The sequence below is a fragment of the Amphiprion ocellaris genome, chromosome 3 (assembly GCF_022539595.1).
Source record: "Amphiprion ocellaris isolate individual 3 ecotype Okinawa chromosome 3, ASM2253959v1, whole genome shotgun sequence".
Lineage (NCBI taxonomy): Eukaryota > Metazoa > Chordata > Actinopteri > Pomacentridae > Amphiprion > Amphiprion ocellaris.
This window is the reverse complement of record NC_072768.1, coordinates 33,576,154-33,595,789: the sequence shown is the minus strand read 5'-3', so window position 1 is coordinate 33,595,789 and position 19,636 is coordinate 33,576,154. Positions and strand designations below refer to the sequence as shown.

The window sequence follows — 19,636 nt, the reverse complement described above, 5'->3', positions numbered from 1 at the left end:
ACCTCCGCAGACACACCACCATCAACCACAAGTTTAACCTACTCACAAATGCAGCACAAGTCGCACACTTAGGAGAAGCACACACACACACACACACACACACACACACACACAACATCACTCATCCCATATTTTAAATCCTGGTCAAAAACTGTTTAGGTAGCACATAGACTGGGAAAGTCCCTCCAATTTTGACATTGTGAGCTGGTCCCAGTTGCCTTTGTGACACAGTGTTTGTCTGCTATTTCTGCCTCTGATTTGCTGGAGTTTGGAAATGTACTGTGTCTATTTATAGATGCGGGTGTGGACGCCTGAACTTGTCCTCATCCAAAATGTTGTGTGTGTGATCGCAATTGACCTGTTGAACCTAATTATCTACATACATGTCTCGGCTAAATGCTGTCTGTCTTAGATTAAATTACATACATTCCACTTTTATTTGGACACAGGGAGACAGCTGTCCTTCGAGCAAAATGAAAGGATCGACTGTTTTAACCACAAACGTCAAACACAGACACGCACTTGTGTTGCCGAGGCGTATTAACATAGAAAACCAAAAAAAAAAATAAATGTACATTTAAATGTACAGTTAAGGTTAAAAGTTTATGTGAACCACGCCAGAATGCACATGAATGTAAAGAAACATTTTTTCAGTTTTAACTATATTAAAAGAACTTCAGGAGTTCAGCTTCTGTTTTAGGTTTATTGCTGGTTGTCTGAAGACAGGAGTGAATGTTTAGGCTCACACTCACATTCAACACACTTATTTTGAAATTTACGTCTTTCACTGACACAAAAACTAGTAAAATATGGCACTTCCTGCGTCATACGAGACAGCAGTTACAATCCCAGTAGTGTTGATTTCTTCAACTTTCCCTGAACTACGTAGATAATCATCAAGTGTGTGCCGTGTGCAAAGGTTTGACTAGCGCCGAGGAAGTCCTACATTAACCTGTGTTGACCTCTTTCCCTTAACTGCTCAACACTTAGGAAACAAAAACATCTCGTGAGTTGAGCTACTTGATCTTTATTGGTCGAATGTGACACTTCCACTGAGTTTGAATCAAACACAGCAGCTTGTGAGCAAGTCGTAGCCAAAGTGAGATCAAAGATCTTCGGTGCTTGTTTTATTGTGAAAAACGCAGGGGTTTTTCTGATGGAAGTGCAAAAAATTAAGAGTTTTGCCACAAACCTTTTAATCTGCTTTTTTAGTTATTAATTGAAAATTGGAAGTAATGCATTTTGCATTTGCTTCATATGTCTTGCCTGTCAGTTAGCAAGCAAACAAGTTTATTTCTGTAGCACCTTATCATGCACAGAGGTTATTTAAAGTGCTTTACAGGCAAAGGTTTTAAAAAAATGATAAAAAACTGATTTCATCAAAAACAGCACTGACAAGTTGAATAAAATGTACATACATTTATAGAGAAATGTAAGCTAATTGATTAATATAGCTTAAAAAAATGAAAATTTGAAATGCATGAGATAAATGTACAATAAAATAGAAGGAAATTAATTTTTTTAAAAGTGCAGATAAAAGTAGAGACAGTTCAGACCAGAGTTAATAACAACGCAAATTACTTATAAGCACTTTTCAAATTACTTCAAAGGACAGCAGATTAAAGGTGTGATTGAAAAGACGAGTCATCTGATCACAAGCTCCTGTTAAAGTTTTCTATAGAATAAATGAAACGTGTTTCCTTGGCCATCCACTTTAACTCACGCTGAAATATATTCACAAGTCCTGGATGTTTTGGCAGCAACTTTTGTAGAAGCATTTCTGGTCTTTGGAGGATGAATGCTGTCGTGTCTGATGGGCCCCAGGAAGGTTCACATGTGTGGGTTTAAGTAAAACTCTAAAACTTTTGGATGTTTGTGGTAAAAATCCCGGCAACGCTAAAGATGCATCCTGTAACCTCAGCTGTGTTTAGTGTTTTTAAGAAGTAGAAAACATGCTAACAGGCAAAATTTTGATGCTTAATGTTATGAAAATGATTGTATTTGATAATAGAATGTTCTTATTCATTGTAATACTGTGTGATGTGTGCTAAAAGAGGGAACAAGGACAAGCTGCTCGCACAGGAGTTTGCAGGATAAGAAACCAGCCCTAACCGCCCTCCTGCAGCAAACCAGAGACAACACATGCCAAGAGGTGTAACTCGTGCTTCTGTGCTTGTATAAAAACTATGCTATATTCCACCTTTGCCAGTCACTTGTCCAGATTGTGTTCTGTTCATGTGATTCCTTGCTGCAAGGACAACTCTGCTTTGACTTGAGAGACGACTGAGTGTTAATTTGGAGAAGTCAGGACTCCACTGAAGAATTTTCCTGACACCAACCTAGGTAAACCTTTGCTAACCCCAAGCCACTAAACAGCATGTAGCCCAAAGCACCACTGTACAGAACCGCTAGCCTCGCTGTAGACTGCTGATCTTGTGTTAAGTTGGGAAGACAGTAAGTGCAAAGGTTCATCATCTGCAGCAGGGATGTCAAACTCATTCTAGTTCAGGGGCCACATTCAGCCCAATTTGATCTCTAGTGGGCTGGACCAGTTAAATCAGAGCATAATAACCTATAAATATCCACAACTCCAAATGTTTCCTTTGTTTTAGTGCAAAAATGTTCACATTTAAGGAATTATCTTTTTACAAAACATTATGTACAATCTGAAATTTCTTTAAAAAATTTCAATTTCAACAACATTATGCCTCAGTTTATCATTTACACATTACAACTTACAGATCAAAGAGTGTTGACAAAACATTTAGTCACAGCTATCTGGAACTGAACGATATCGTATTTTACTTCATGATCAAAACGACGAAAGTCAGACAAGGACAAAAAACAAAAACAAGACAAAATTTCAAAAACGACATACAAAACGACGAATGCAAGAAACAATTACAAAAAATGAGATAAACGACACAAAACAAAACAAAAAATGTGACAAAAAAGTTACAAAGCGACAAAAAAATCACATAAATGACAAGACAAAAAATTACAAAAGCGAGAAAGAAAATGACAAAAAATAGACAACAAACGAGAAAAAGTAAACAAAATGAAAAAACATGACAAACGACAAGTCAAAGAAAACAACAAAACTAAGACAAAACGTCAAAAAATAAGACAAACAACATGAAACAAAACAGTGAGACTAAAAAGTTACAAAGCGACAAAAAATGGACAAATGTCAAAAAATGACATAAGCGAGAAATTAAATGACAAACCAAAGGAAAAACGAGATAAAAAAACACAAAACGACAAAAACAATGCTCAAAGCATGAATAAAGCAAAACACAAAATGACAAAAAAATAAGACAAGCACAAGCGAGACAAAAAGGAAACACAAAATTACACAGACGTGGCAGAAGTCAGACAAAAAACAAGACAAAAAAACCCGACAAAATATGACAAAAACGAGACACATGATGACAAAAGAGCAATGAGTAATATAGTATTTTACCTTTTGATCAAAACAACTTGTCATGGTCTAGAAATTATTTTTAATTTAGTTGTTCAAATTTACAATTTGCAGTTAATGTCTTCTCTGTAATTTTTACACTTTACAAAATCGTCCTGCAGGCCAGATTGGACCCTCTGAAGGGCCAGTTTTGGTCCGCGAGCCGCATGTTTGACTCCCCTGATGTACAGTCTTTTCTCAATTCTTTAAAGGTTTCTATTAAATCTCACGAAGGATTCATGTTTCCCCTCTCGGGAGACTTTGTGGTCGGCGTCGCACAGAGCTGCTGTTGTTTCTCATCAGAGGGAAACTGTCCTGTGCATGTCTGGCTCTCTAGTGTCTGAAGCACAGAGTTTATTTTAACTCTGCCTATACTTTCTGGCTTCCATGGCGTCAGTGTCATGTATGTCCCACATGTGCTTTGATCAGCCTGGTAGTGAGGTTTTATTGCTGCCGAATGCCGCCTTTGTGTACAAGGTACATCCCAATTATTACCTCTAATTTTCGGTGCAGTAGTTTTTTGATGATTATTGGATTAAGCCATCTGGACCAATTTCCTCTAAGCACAGGATGACAGTGTGTCTTCTCTCTGACCTTGGCACAGACGCCACTCTTAATGTGCTTCATACGTATGTGCAGCTGTCAGGACGGATGATGCTTTTTTGAGTTGGGACATAAAATGGCTTCAGGTGACACATTTGATACATTTCGCTATGATTTGATTTCTCACGCCTCGCCGAGTTCCGTGCAATTTCCTGTTTGATTCACAGCAGACAGGTGAAAGCTGTATGTGACAACAAAAACACATTACCTTTGTTTTCCCTCTGCTCTGTCTGTCCAGGCTGAGGTAATCGTGAACTACCACGTAGGAGAGACCGTGTTATCGCTCCAGAAAACCACTCTGATCCCTGGAGGCTCTGAGTCTCTGGTCTACACCACGCTGTCTGGAGGCATCGGCATTCTGGTCCCGTTCACTTCACATGAGGTAAAACACAAACCCTCTAAGTTTGGATTGAAAAGCTCAGAGACTGCCTTTACAAATCATCAACTGCACCTTATTGCCATCGCTTCTGCAACAGCTGTAACGCTCCCTGGAAGTATCACAATGTAAACATGTCTGGTACCATCTGTAGCGGCACTGAATGGCCTGAACCTGTTAGAAGCTTTAATGTGAATATACTGCAGTGCAAAGCAACAATGCAATGAAAAGTTAAGGACAATCTCTGAGTATAATGTGAAAAGGCATTCTCTAACATTACACACAGTCTATAAGGGGACATTTTTAAAAACACCAATAGAGCATAAACTATGTCAAAATGACAATCCTTCACTTTGAGTTTCATTTCAGGGACTAGAAAGGAGTCGCAGCGAGCCAAATCTAGCAACTAGGTTGAGCAGGGAATGATGATTGTGTTGTGGTAGCGATACAGCTCTGCCTTAAAAGTGTAATTGCTGGTGCACAACCACATGAGTGTTGAAGGAAACAACTAGCGTGCTCCTGGTGTTCTAGCCTAATGCGCCTTGACAATTTTGGAAGCTGCAGACTTGTTTGCTGTAAAAACCGCTGTTTCTTCTGTTGGTAGTAGCTGCAGACCCCAGTCTTGCCAACTCCTCAGTAGGGAAAGTCGCTATTGGCCATCCTAAAAGTTGCTAGAAGTCGCTAAATGACGTCATTGCCTCATTTGCATAATTGTCAATTTGCATGTAATTGTGTTGGACGTTGTAGGAGAAAGAAATGATGTTGTGTGAGAGACAAAAGTGAGTAAAAAACACCCAAAATATGTTTAGAACTAGAGGGTTTTGAGTCAAATGCATTGATTTATTTTAGTGTGACAGTGAAGAAACATTTACATCCTGCTCTGTAAGCCAGGACGGGATCAGCAGCAGCTATAAGCTCGCGCAAATCATTTGCTGTCTGGATGTGGAGTGGTATGGGTCTCCTCCATAGACTGTATAATATATAATATATGTGATTATATATTCTACAGTCTGTGCTCTCCTCTAATCTGAGTGCTGCGAGGTTACTGTGACCGCATGTGAGTGCTTTGGGACGTTAACTGTAGAATGATACCGGCTTTCATGTCAGAGGTCCCATAACACCAGAAACAGTTGCTAGATTTGTCGCTAGTCGCTTTTCACAAAAAAATCGTCAGATTTTGCAAGAAAATCGCCAAGTCGGCAACACTGGCAGTCCCACCTCTCATCAACTTGACAGGAAAGTTGGATCATCCAGACTTCTGATGGACACAAAATGGGATGTTTCCTCTGCACCAGTTTTTGACCAATGGAGACAACACAAAAGTTCACCTGTCAGTGGTCACACACAAAAAAAAAACACCCCTGTAGCTGATATCGTGGAGTTAAGTGACCTCCTGATTCATGAAAGTCGGTCATCACGCTCCCAGAACAGTCCTAGAACTTTTTGATTGCACCTCTTATGTATAGTGCTCATCCGTCCACACCTATAACATGCTGGATGACAACAAAGCATTACTATATGTTCCTCAAAAGACATGTTCTCTGTCCACTGGAAGATACATTTCATCTTTCCATCCATTATCTACACTGCTTAATCCTCATAGGGTTGCAGGGGGGCTGCAGTCTATCCCAGCTGACTTATGGTAAAGGCAGGAGACACCCTGGACAGGTCACCAGTCTATCACATATAGCGCTTTTCCATTAGCACCTACTCGGCTCGGCTCTACTCGACTCGGTTTAGGTCGTTTTCCATTACAATTAAGTACCACCTCATCATGGGTGGAGTCATCACAGCACGGCGGCCCGGCCACGGAGTTAGCATCGATGGCTAACTAGCTAGCTTATTGTCTGCATACAGGAAACAGCATTACTTTCAAAATATACTTGTTTAAAGTGAGCTTTCCATCAATAGGACAAGTAATGTAAACATTTCTTGAAGTCACCAAACACTCACCGGTGTTCGTGAAGGAGTCACTCTCATGTGTCGTCACTCCCTGTCCAATCAGTGGCCTGCACTCTGTAGACGTCACATTATCGGCTCGGCTCGGCTCGCTTGGAACCCCGGCCGAGTAGGTACTAAAATAGTACCTGGTACCAGGTACTACGTCCTAATGGAAAACCTCACAAACTGAGTAGAGTTGAGCAGAGTAGGTTCTAGTGGAAAAGCGCCAATAGAGACAAGCAATCACACTCACGGCTACAATTTAAAATCACCAATTAATTTCAGCATGTTTTTGGACTGTGGGAGGAAGTCAGAGAACCTGGAGAAAACTGGGCATCCACAGGGAGAACATGCAAACTCCATGCAGAAAGATCCCAGGCCCAGGCAGGGACACGAACCCAGGATCTTCTAACTCACCAAGCCACTGTGCAGCCCTGATGCATTTCATTGTAATGTGTCTGTAATAGCTTTTGTTTTCTTTTTTTAACATTCCCCCTTTTCTCTCTTTTTTCCCTCTAGGATCATGACTTCTTCCAGCATTTAGAGATGCACATGCGCTCCGAGTTTCCTCCACTCTGTGGCCGAGACCACCTCAGCTTTAGATCCTACTACTTCCCAGTCAAGGTTGGTAACATTTTACCACGTCTGTGGTTCAATCTGATCTGTCTCATATCATTCACTATGTGTATTAATGTGCACAATGGAAACAAACAGTCAGTTTTGTTCTTTTCTCCAGAATGTGATTGATGGAGATCTGTGCGAGCAGTTCAACAGCATGGATCCTCACAAGCAGAAAAGCGTTGCAGAGGAGCTGGACAGAACGCCACCCGAAGTCTCCAAGAAACTGGAGGACATTCGCACTCGCTACGCTTTCTAATCACACACACACACACACACACACACCTTCACACAGCAACACATTCATTCCAGGAACACATGTAAAACTGGGACACAGATCGTGCTGTGTAACCGTTTCTCCCCGTTAAGGATTCAGACCGACGTCTTCATGTGGTTGACAGCGAGCAGACACACACTGCAGTACATGGAAACACAACAGAAGCCACACTGTCTGGTAACTGTCCTACATCGGCTACATCTATGACGCAAATTACAGTCACCTCTTTCTCAATGCCGCAATTACCTGCAATGAGAAGTGCGAGCGTTTGCCCACGCAGCTCTATTGGCAGAAACGCTGCACATTCGTGTTCACCGAATGAAGCAATTACTCAGAAGGCGGTGTCAGAGTTTAACACCTCTCCTGTGCTGTTTGTCAGCAGAAACCACACATGCACGAAGACACGGTTACACGGAAACATGACGAGTCTCAGCTCTGTGAAAATTACTAGACAGTGTTGCAGCGGGTTTTTTTTCACACGTATGGCCGTGTGAAAAGAATTCATGAGCAGGTTTTTGCTTTGTCATCTGTGCAAATTCACATACTGAACCGAAATCTTCTGCCTTTTTGAATACATTTTATTTCAAGACTTTTCTAGGTTTCCCCGAGTAGTAGTTATTCCCTGATGTACACCAAGCGAGGAGATGGATTTCATGCTGTCTGGACAGATGAGGCATGTCAGCCTGACCATACATTTGTGTCTGTATTTAGAAAGAGGAATTATTTCATTTTGTGTTTCTTCTGACTTTGATCTCAGCAAAATTGTCTTTGTATGGTGTGACTGTTTTAATTTCTGTTAATTAGAACCATCTGTTATGAGACACAGCCCCGAACCCTACCTGTGTTTCAGAGCTCATATCGTTTCCTCTCAGCCAAACAGAAGCTGACCTCTAAACTGAGTCCAAGCTCCGGGCCTCGGTTCAAGAAGTGTTGCCATACTGTGGCATTAGACAAATGGGTACACGCAGACTAAATAAGTGGGTGGAAAAATACTGCAGGTTTGCACTGGGTGTTGTTCTTGTCAGTCCAGTAAATTCCCAACCTCAGCCACAGGCATAGCATTCCACGGTAGTCACTGAATTTCGGGGTTTGCGGGACAGGGGCAGTGGTCTGTTTTTGTAAATAAAGTTGTTTTTGTACTTTATAAAACAATGTTTGTGTGTCATTTTTCTGCCACAGTGTGTGTTCAGAGCCGCCGCTCAGCCGAAGCATCTCTGAATGCATTTGTCTCAATCATTCACACGTTAGAGGCCCAGAAGTGAACATTGTTAGTTAAATATGTAAGTATTTTAATCTGACGAGTGTGATTTTGACCTCGCGGGCAGAATAATGTCATTACTGAGCAGCGATCAGCGGAGTTTCTGCGTTTTTCAGTCTTGAGTGCAGACTTCACAGTGTAAAAGTGCTGAACTGGACAGATGTGGGATGTTTTAGCTGCAGCAGTTGAGTGAATCTCATGTTAAGCTGCGATTCAAATCACAAAGAAAATCCATTAAGTCAGCGGTCTCCAGGCTTTTTTGCAGCACGGACCGGATTCAAGCAAGATAATTTTTACAGACTGGTCATTGCACATGTAACAAGAAAAGCACTCGGAAAGTGCAGTACTCCGCCAAGGCTGCTCAGTCTTTGTATCGTTTCCGACTGATGAAATCTTTAATAAAATATGACCTTGCGTTGAGCACAGGCGTGATCTGCATGTGTATGTTATGTAGGGATATCGAATCGCGTCACCTAAATATGTAGCGGGCAGCGGGAATTGATGGGACTCGGAAACACCCCCACAATTTAATCAATTGTTCCTTGTATCATTCCTGTCCACAATGGTGGATTTGTAGTAAGATCGTAATCATGTGACGTCAGCAGGCAGCTGATGTAGTGTTCACTTGTTGCCATAGTTACAGTGATGCCATCCCACTGTCTCACAATGATACAGAAATCTTTAACAAATCTGTAGATCCAGACTATAAGCTGCATCACTGCCAAAATCTAATCAATTGGTCCTTGTGTCATTTTTGATCTTCCCTGAAGATTTCATCCAAATCCGTTTGTCCGTTTTGTCAATGTTGGCAGCTTGACGGCTTCATTTAACATCAAGTGCGGGAAACAAGCACCGATGGAAGCGATGGGAAGACGATCTATTCATTTTTCAAAATAAAACACCCTGCAGACTCTGCCAGAAATAAAATATGAAATAAACCATTTTTATCCTCTCTGTGCGGCCTGGTGTATGGGGACCACTACGTTAAGTTATTTGGTTAATTTAAAAGTGCTGGAGTTCAAAGTTTGTTATATTTAGACTTATCAGGGGAGCTGTTTCTGCTTTATAAAGATGTAGGTTTTGGTATTTTTTTAGTATTTTCAAAAAAAGAAAAATTCAAGTTTTTGGAACATTACAGTCACATAATATGATTAATAACAGTTAATGTACAACAAATGTGAAGCTTAAAATCAAGATTAGAAGCAAGAGAAAAGAGTCTGGCTTTAATTCTGCCTAGCAGCGCCTCTAAAGCTCACTAATTAACACATACCTTGGAGCTTCTACTGATTATGGTTGAGTTATCGTGGAAGTTGACTGCTGATGCTGTGAATTTCTCTCATTTTTTAAATCCTCAGCTTCAGATACTGAAAACCAACTGTATAAAGTCAAACTGAAGATTTAAAAGAGCGGATTATCACTGTAACACATGACAGCTATGGTATTTCTGTATTATGTTGTAATATGTTGAAAACACAAGTACAGTACTATTTGAGGTATTTATGTAAACCTCTAAATCCTTATTGTGCATTTTATAATATTTTAAGTCATATGTTGTTTAAATTGTTGAACTGAACGAGTTAAAGATTAAAATGTCATCTTTAAAATTTAACATTTTCCTTTCTACACATTGTAGCGGCTGTCAAAGGCAAAAATGACCCCCTTACCCGAAATGTCTCCTTCATAGACCACCTGGTGGGGAATTCTGACTGATTTATTACCTTGGCTGTCATACTTGGTGTCAACAGAAGATTTGCTGCAGAAAGAAAATGGAGAGTTTTTTTCTTTCTTTTTTTTTTCTAGCATTGAGCACAAACTTAAGCAAAACCCAAGAAACAGATTAAGGACAGTAAAGAATAAATAGAAAAGCTATTCAGTAAATTATAATTTCAAAGCTGCATTCAGTCCAGTACCCAATACTAGTGTGTATATTTAGGCAAAAATGACTTTATGATGCTTTTTTTCATATTCCTATTGTTCACATTAAATCAGCAGGATAAAATGTGTTTTTTTAATGAACTTTAGAGATGCTGGCTGGTGATTTTTAATGCATTCTAAGCAAATCTAACCATTTTGTAGCACCATTTTCTTTGCATATACTGTATAAAAATGGTGTCGGCCTTCTCATCTCTGAGCAACAAAGCTAATATGCGTATTTCCCAAAATGTGTGCAGCCAAGTGCAGCCAAGTCAGCAGCAATTTGCAGTGAATCCTTACAACTGCTAGTCCCTTTATTTCCATATATGTTAATTTATGTTGGATTCTGCTTTAATATCAACGGCATGTAAAAGCCCGGCATACTTTCCACCACTGATTCATTGTGTTCTGTTGTCAGAGGGCGCTTCAGCTTACAGTAGTTAATAAAATAAGTTATATACTGCACGTTTCATGACATTTTTATCTTCTCCTCTGATGAAGACGTTTGCAGGCTCTGAATTCTCTCAGCTGGTGGAGTCATTTGTCTAATTCCAGGAAAATGTATAAAAGAAAATAAAGGCAACTGTGTTAAGTATTTCTGCTATGTTTTTGATGGTTTATAAATATACTGTGTCATATTTCAGGTTCAGTAAATGTTTCTGTTAAGGTAAAAATCTACGTTAGTATGTGAACATAATACATTCCAGCCATTTTGGATTTGGGCAAAATACCAGAAGTACAAAAAAAAATGAATAAGTAATAACAATAATTTCAGGAATGATTTAGATTTTTAAATCTATTCTTGTATCGGGCCAAAACATTTAAAAATAAAAATTTAAACAAATAAAAAATATCTAAGAATTTGATACGTCCAGGGGGATCATGGGAGCGGAACGGTTAAATGAGGGCGGAAATGAACTTAAGTGTCAACTTCGCTAAAATAACAAAAAAAAGGAACCGGGCCACCAAATGAACAAAGAATGACAAAGAGAAGACGTGAGAAAATACAAAGAACCCCCCGAGGTACATGTGGGTGAAAAAAATGCAAAAATGATAGATTTATTTTCGTAAAATCCCACCAAGCGCCGGCAGTGCTGCTTAAGCTAGCAGAGCTAACGTTAGCATGGAGGAGTAACGGACAAGCGAGACGCCAAACAAGATGGAGACAAACAGGAGATGGAGCTGATAAAACAGGCCTGGACACCGCTATTCTGAAAGAAACTTACAATAAAGAACAAGGAGCCCTGGGAAAGTGGATGACCAGAGCCGGATGGAGGAAGATAGACAGCAGGTGCAGGTAAGGCAGCAAACTGTGAAGGTAATTTACTCAATATTATACTCTACTGTAGTATATACTGAGATACTGTAGTCAGCTTCTAGTTAAGGGAAACTTTCTGAGTTTTTCAGCTTTTGTAGCATTTTATTAAAGTAAAATCATTTGATCTGGTGTAAAATCATGACACCTGTAAAGCCTTCTTATCTGTACAATGTGTGCCTTTGTGTTCTAATTGCAAAAAGGCAGATTTCATATGGTTTTTTTTTTCGCATCTGGACCACATTAGTCAAGGTCCATATATAAAGCCACCATAGATAGACAGAAGTAGACTGTCCAAGAGAGATTAAAGACTTTATAAAGGACATTATCTGATTTGTGAGACCTTGACCTGTGTGTTAAAGTACAGATAAATAGAATTTTCATTGCTTTTTTTACATCTGGACTACATTGGACCGGGTGTATATGAAGATGCACTGTGTATAGACAGGTCAAATGTGGACTATATTGCCCAGCACAGACTAAAGATTCTTTAAAACACACACTGGTTTGGTTATTCTATTTGCAAAAGTGCATAAAGGGCATATTTCACAGCTTTTTCTTTTCTTTTCTTTTTTTTTACTTCTGCATTAGTCCAGGTTCATATAAAAAATTCCACTATAGATAGACTGTTTGGTTCTTGGCTAGACTGCCCTACAGAGGCTAAAGACTCTTTGAAGCACTGTCTCTGATATGTGAAACCTTTAGTCTATTTGTGAAAGTGTAAAAAAGGGAGATGTCGTCGCTTTTTTTTTTTGCATCTGGAACATAAAACTCAAAAATCACTGTATTACAGACTGGTCATATGTGGACGAGAGTGTCACTGATTTTGAAAATCTATATTGTATTTTTGAAAGTGTAAAAAAGTAGATTTATGCTAGATAGTGCTCACAGGGGTAAAGACATTTAAAAACACAGTTTCTGATTTGTGAAACTTTTTTCTGTTTCTGAAAGTGCAACAAATCAATATTTCGCCACTTGTTTTATATATAGACTTCAATTTGACAGGGTCGAGATTAACAAAAATACTATATCAAAACAAGTCTAATTTGGACTAGGTTATTTGATAGACTAGTCTCTGATTTGTAAAACCTTCATTATATTTGCAAAAGTACAGGAAAAAAGGAAGATTTCACAACTTTTTTTTCGCAACTGGACAGCATTAGTCCAGGTTCATATGAAAAACCACTGTGTAGAGCCTGGTCAAAACTGAACTAGATTGTCCTAAAGAGGATAAATATTCTCTTCTATACAACTGAGTCTGTGATTTGTAAAACCTTTATTCTACTTGTAGCTGTACAGTCTTTTACTGTAATATGCCACGTGGTTGTGCAGAAGTCTCTTTGTGTTTGTGGAGCTGTTGTATTATTATGTGCTATGCTTAAATGCTGAGTCTGTTTAATTACTCTGCCAAGGAACATGGCAGAGTTATGTGACGATCGGCGTATGTTTGTCTGTCTGTCTGTGTGTCACATTACACAAAAACAGACTAACAGATTTGGATGAACCTTTCAAGGAAGGTCAGAAATGACACAAGGACCACCTCATTACATTTTCACAGTGATGCGGCTTATAGTCTGGATTCACAGATTTGTTGAGGATTTCCCATTGTGAGATATAGCGGCCGGCACGGCATCACTGTAACTATGACAAGTGAACGCTGTGTCAGCTGCCTGCTGACGATCACATGACTGCGATCCTACTACAAATCCACTTATCCGTCAGAAATCATACAAGGAACAATTGATTAAAGTGTGGGGGTGTTTCTGAGTCCTATCAATTCCCGCCACCCGCTACATATTTAGGTCACGTGATTCAGTATCCATACATAACATATACATGCATAACACATGGCTGTGCAGTGCAAGGTCATTTTGTTTGTGGGTGCATTTATATTAAATGGCCACATTCTATTGTGCCATTATTCCTGCTCATCAATAACGAATTGTTAAGGAACTAATTCCAGGCTTCTTCATGGAACAGCTAAAACCCCTGCATCTTCATTAGGAACTTCATCAACATAGACCACCAAACGACAGGTATCAATTTCCCTGCGCTCACAGAATACCTCACTTCCACGTGTTGGTGCACACATCCTTCAGAATAAAAGCATGGCTCAAAACACAATGAGTGAAGGCATATACAATTTCATGTTGCTTAACACTAATAAAAAAAATGCTGAATTTCTACAAAAAATGCTGCATTTCTGACAATGCCATATGAGGGAATGAACAGCCTTGGCGGCGTACTGAGCTCTCTGAGTGCTTTTCTTGTTTAGTGTTTGTGTGTCTAATAGCTGTAGGCACTGGAGAACAACTGTAGTTTATAGTGGTATCTGATAGTATGTTTGTGTTGAGTTTTTGCATTCTAGTCAGTCTGTATGGTTTTATCTCAAACTTCTTGTGTTAACATTTAGCTGAGGTTGATGTTGGGCTTGGAAATAGGGCCATTCTGTTGTAAATGTAAGATTTGTTCAGAAAATGTTGACACCTTTTTGGGTTTTTCCACCTTTTATTATGCTTCAAACTCATCATAGAGTTATTTTTTTGTCATCAGTCTACACAGAGCATTCTACAATAACAAGGCAAAAAGAGATTCCTTAGTGCTTTGGTAACTGATTAAATATAAAGAAATTGAAATATCCTATTTACATTAGTATTCCGACATGTTGTTCTAACAGTTGCAGTTGTGCTCTGGTGCATTGGACATCTATCACTGGTCCTTGATTGGAGTCTTATCTGTGCCTAAGTAAATTCACTGGACATAATTTGGAAAAACACACGCCTGTCCTTATCAGTTCTCATAGATGATGGTGTATGTCAGAGTGAAAAATCAAACCATGAAGTTGAAATAATTGAATGTAGAACTGCGAGGCAGAATTGTGTCAAGGCACAAATCTGGGGAATGATACAAGGAAACTTCTGCAGCATTTAACGTGCGCAAGAGCATGGCAGCCTCCATGATACTTCAATGGAAGAGGTTTGGAAACACAGTCTTCCTAGATGTGACTGAGTATTTGAATGTGAAGGTCTTCGTTAGACAGATAACCAGGAACCCAGTGGTCCCCATCAATGAGATCCAAAGTTCCTGTGTGAAGATGGGAGAAACATTGGTGCAGTACTCGGCTAATCAGGCCTTAAAGGCACATGACAGCATGTTGGAGCTTTGCTTAAAGACCCCCGAATGACTCTCAGACCATGAAAAGCAAAGCCAGCTGGCCTATGGAAGCATAGAAAGTACTATTCGGCCACAATTCTCAACAGTGTGTGTGGAGGAGACAAGGCACTTAGCATGAAACACGGTGGTGGCAGTATCATGCTGTTCTGCAGCAGGGATTGAGAGAGTAGACAGCATAGTGGGAAAGATTAATGCAGAAAAAGTGTAGAGCAATTCTAATTGAAAGCCTTTTTCAAGAGTGGATTTTAGCCTGAAGTGAAGCTTTATGTGTCAACAAGACAAGTCAGCCAAGAAAATACAGGAGTGGTTTTGGAAAACTCTCAAAGTCCTAGAGTGACCAAGCCAGATTCTGGACCTGAATCTCTGGGGAGACCTGAAAATTGCTGTGTACCAACTGTACCCATCCAACCTGGTATTCTGCCTGGAAGAATGGAAGAAGCTTCCAGAAAACAACCCCCCAAACAAAACAAACAGCGTACCAAGCTTGTAGAATCATTCTTAGCAAGATTGTACGCTGTCATTGCTGCAGTGAAGGGTTTGAATAATTGTACTTGTGCAAAATACTCCGAAATCCTGTTTTTGCTTTTTTCATCATAAGCTTCTGATGAGACTAAATCTAACTGAATGCATTATAAGATGAGTCTGAAACAGAACAAGATGTGGAAGACTAGAAAGGTTCTGAAAATGTTCTCCTCCACAGTTGGACACAGTCCCTCATGGAGCAACAACCTCTTGACTTCCATCTGTAGCGTCAGCGGAGAAGCTCGCTAAAGACCTCGGTTGGCAGCAGCTTGTTTGTCTTGCGTAACAACACGAGCATAATGATTTGTCACACATAAGAATAACAAGCGCTACAACAAACTCACATCTGGTTCATTGCTTCTGGACATGTGGATGGGATGTGCCTCTGTGGGAGAACACCAAAGAGCTTGGCTAGACTAAACTTTCCCACTTAGAAGACAATGGCAATGTAGAATTTCATGAAAGTGTAACCACATTGGCAAGTGTTTAAAATATGTAAAGCACAACAAAACGGTACCCTGTGGTGGCATATTTATTCAGAAAACATGTGGGCATAATTTGAAGTGAAAGTTTTACAGGGCGCAAGAAAAAAAAACAAACTTCCAGACCTATGAAAATACACAACCTCATGTAAATCACAAGTGTAATATGCTCTTTTTACAGTTTATTTAAAAGTGACGTTATATTGGTAAGCTTGAAAGCCTTTAAATCTTTTAACCTTGTGGTGAGGAAATGTCAGGACTTAATTCTGTTTGCTTTTCACTAAAATATGAGGAATGTCTGTCAGTAAGGACATCATATTTCACTGGGTACCAACCTTCCCTCTAGATCAACCAGTGTAATTTGGGGTGAACGCCTAAAAAATATCACATAATTAGTGCATAAAGTTGCTGTTGTAAATGTAAAATGAGCCTGGATTAAAATGCGTCCAGAAATCGCCAAAATGCACCAATGCGATTAGATAAAAAGTGAACAGTTGCTGTTCCAAAGACAATTGTACAATCACCTACATATGTGAGAGAATGTTGATTGGTTCTGCAGCCTGTTACACTGAACCAGGATTCTAATCACCAGAACTATCATGACAATATTTAATGTGCTTGATCTCATTAGATTTGCCAAAAGTTCTGCTTGAGTCATATTCACATCTCCTGCTACAAGTCAAAACCAGGATTTTATTATAGTGGGTCTGATGCATTTAGTGCCACAGCCTCAGGTGTTTGACAAAATTACCAATGAGTTTTGTCAAAAGTGCATAAATGAGAGCAATATAACTTATTTGATTTAATGCAATTCTGGAAACAGCTGCAGTTGTCAACAGGGATAGACCGATCATCGCCCTGGACAATTATCATGGTTGATACTTGGCATTTTTGTGATTATCATATTTTTATTGACCAATTATTGGAGGAGCAAACAGAAAATTAAGTAAATATATTTTTACTCATAAATATTATTGCAAATTCTGTGAGTATATCTAACAGTAAATTAAATCTCAATTATAATAAAGGGATGTTAAGCTATTTTAGAAACATGAGTCAGGTATACAGACGGCTTGGTGTGGCGTCAGCAGTAATGCAGACGTTGTGCCGAAACAAAAGGAAACTGAGCTGCAAGGCCAAGCTCTCAATTTACCAGTCCATCTACGTTCCAACCCTCACCTATGGTCATGAGCTCTGGGTAGTCACCGAAAGAATGAGATCGTGGGTACAAGCGGCCGAAATGAGTTCCTCCACAGGGAATACAAAAATACACAAAAAGTACAATTTACACTCACTATATCCAGTGGTTTCTATTTGCTGGCCATGCATAAAGTACAGTAGGTTAGAAAGTGTGAGACCACATCAAAAATCTGTCATATTTTCATCTAAACCTGGATTCTACTTGATTTCTAGGCCAGGACAAATGTGTGGCATTGGTCGTTTTAACTCCTTTGTGCAAAAAGTTCAGATTACCTGAAGTTGTATCCGTTCATGGAAGATTGTTGGACTAAATCGACTCGATTATCTAGTAGAAAAACATGGCATCAGCTCTAAGTGAAAGTGTCAGAAGTCAGATTGATATTCAGAGCAACAAGGAGCTTTCTCAGTGTCACATGATGACCAGACTGAAGCAGTCCGTGGTGCTTTTAAACACTTTTGGAAACATGATCAAGCCAAACAGTGAGCACACCATCAGAAGATGAGTACGTCAAGCTTTGTCCACTTCATCCAAGCACAGAATTTATTAAATGAAGAACACAAGAATCCAATCAGCAAAAGTCCCGTCAAAAGAAGGCTGTGTAGTCGTGATTAAAGAGAACCAGCAGCATCTCTAAACCACATCTCAGGCAGAGAAACAAGGCTTCAAACTCGGGGTGGGCACAGAAATATCAGCCCTTCACAGTGAGTGATGGAAAAAGACCCATTCATTAATGAGTTCAAGACTTGTGGCAGTAACAGCAGAGTTTCTTCAGACATCCTCCACAGTCTGGTATGGATCTCTGTGGAAATGGACTCATGTTGCAGCAGATAATGAGCCCAAACACACCTCAAAGCCAAGACCAAAGAGCTGTGATTGTCACGGACTTTTCCTCCCTGTGTCACTTGACTTCAACCCAATTGAACAAATACTGAGGAAGACAAATATTCCTGACATCACAAGAAGCTCTGTGGGTTGTCAGATTTGCACAGATGTGTGGAGTTCAGTGCTGATGTCATTCAAGCAAAAAAAATGGGACAAAAAAATAATAGTAATATATTCTGAAATGCCAAATATTAAACTCAAAATCAGTGCAAAACAGAAGAATCCATACTAGTAGTCCTGGAAACTGGATCCTGCTGTACATAAATTGCAATTTATTGATATTTCACCAATAAGCATTAATGCCACCCTGTTAATAAATTGATAAATTAGCCTCTGCTCGGCCATTGTACAGACCTCTCTTGGTCTGGTATGACCTATATTGGATAAAACTTGCACACATTAGCAAACTTGACATAGATTTTGCGACATAAACATTCTTCATACAGTTTTCTGACTGTGTGCTACTTCTATCATCACAAAAGTGTCTCTTCTGGTCGCCTTTCACTAAAAGTAACCTTTATAGTCTTGTTTTTTAAAGCCTTTTCTAACAAAACTGATGTATAAATTTCCTGTACTCACACTTTAAAGACATTAATGTCAATGTCAATGTCAGATTTATTTATAGAGCACTTTTAAAAGCCTATGGCCAACCAAAGTGCTTTACAGTAAAATAAATCATCAACAATACGAGAACAATAAAAGGAAAACAATAAAACAGTAAAATAAACAGATAAAAGATCCATTAAAGGTGACTCTGCTCAGCCAAAGGCCAGAGTGAACAAGTGGGTCTGAAGACGTGTTTTAAAAATGGAGAGGCTATTCACAGACTGCACAGAGAGGGGAAATGCGTTCCACAGCATGGGAGCCACAACTGCACAGGCTCAATCTCCTCTGGTTTTCATGAGGGATCGAGGAACATCCAGGAGCATCTGGTCAGCTGACCTCAGGGCTCTGGAGGGTTGATGCACCTTAACAAGGTCAGACCAATATTCTCGGGCCAGTCCATTCAAAGACTTAAAAACAAATAAAAGAATTTTAAAATCAATCCTGCACCTAAACAGAAGCCAGTGAAGTGATACACACTTTAATGCATAAATGCAGGAAAAACACAACTAAGTTTTGTTTTTGTTAGTGCCCAGAGCATGCCGTCTCCTTGGGAAACAAACTCAAAAATGAAGAGAGGTGAGAGGCCAGTCAAACTTCAGCCACTCTGGTCCAACCAGGAACCGCAGACTTAAGCGCCTCCTCTAACCTAAACGAAAAGAGAAAGCAAACCTAAGACAAAGTCATGAGAAAACTCAACTACATGGAAACTGCAGCCTGGTCACATGTTGCCTGCAGCTGATATACCTAGGAGTGGAACCGATATGGCTACATTTCTGAAAGCTGTTTCCCAGTTAGACAGATTGCCTAGATGTGAGAGGGAAGCAATGAAAAACAAACATGTACACAGTTCAGCTACGACACTAAAACTTGCTTAATTGTGTAGGTCCAGCACAGGCTCCCTGTGGTATCGATCAGCAGCAAATCCTCTACTTACTGTAAACTGCAAAATGGAGCCTCTGTAAAATTCCCAAAGATGCTCGATCAGATTAGGGTTCAGTTCCACACAT

General features: G+C 39.6%; 1 protein-coding gene across 2 annotated transcripts in view; it reads left to right on the top strand.

The window, feature by feature from the left end:
- sf3b3 (splicing factor 3b, subunit 3) overlaps nt 1–8,427 on the top strand; it is a 39,806-nt gene extending 31,379 nt beyond the window's left edge. For both annotated transcript variants that reach the window (XM_023282326.3, XM_023282327.3), the window contains exons 25-27: nt 4,302–4,445; nt 6,900–7,004; nt 7,117–8,427. In XM_023282326.3, coding sequence (XP_023138094.1) covers nt 4,302–4,445; nt 6,900–7,004; nt 7,117–7,257 — 390 coding nt within the window. In that variant the 3' untranslated portion in view covers nt 7,258–8,427. The remainder of the gene's footprint in view (nt 1–4,301; nt 4,446–6,899; nt 7,005–7,116) is intronic.
- The last annotated feature ends 11,209 nt before the right edge of the window (nt 8,428–19,636 follow it).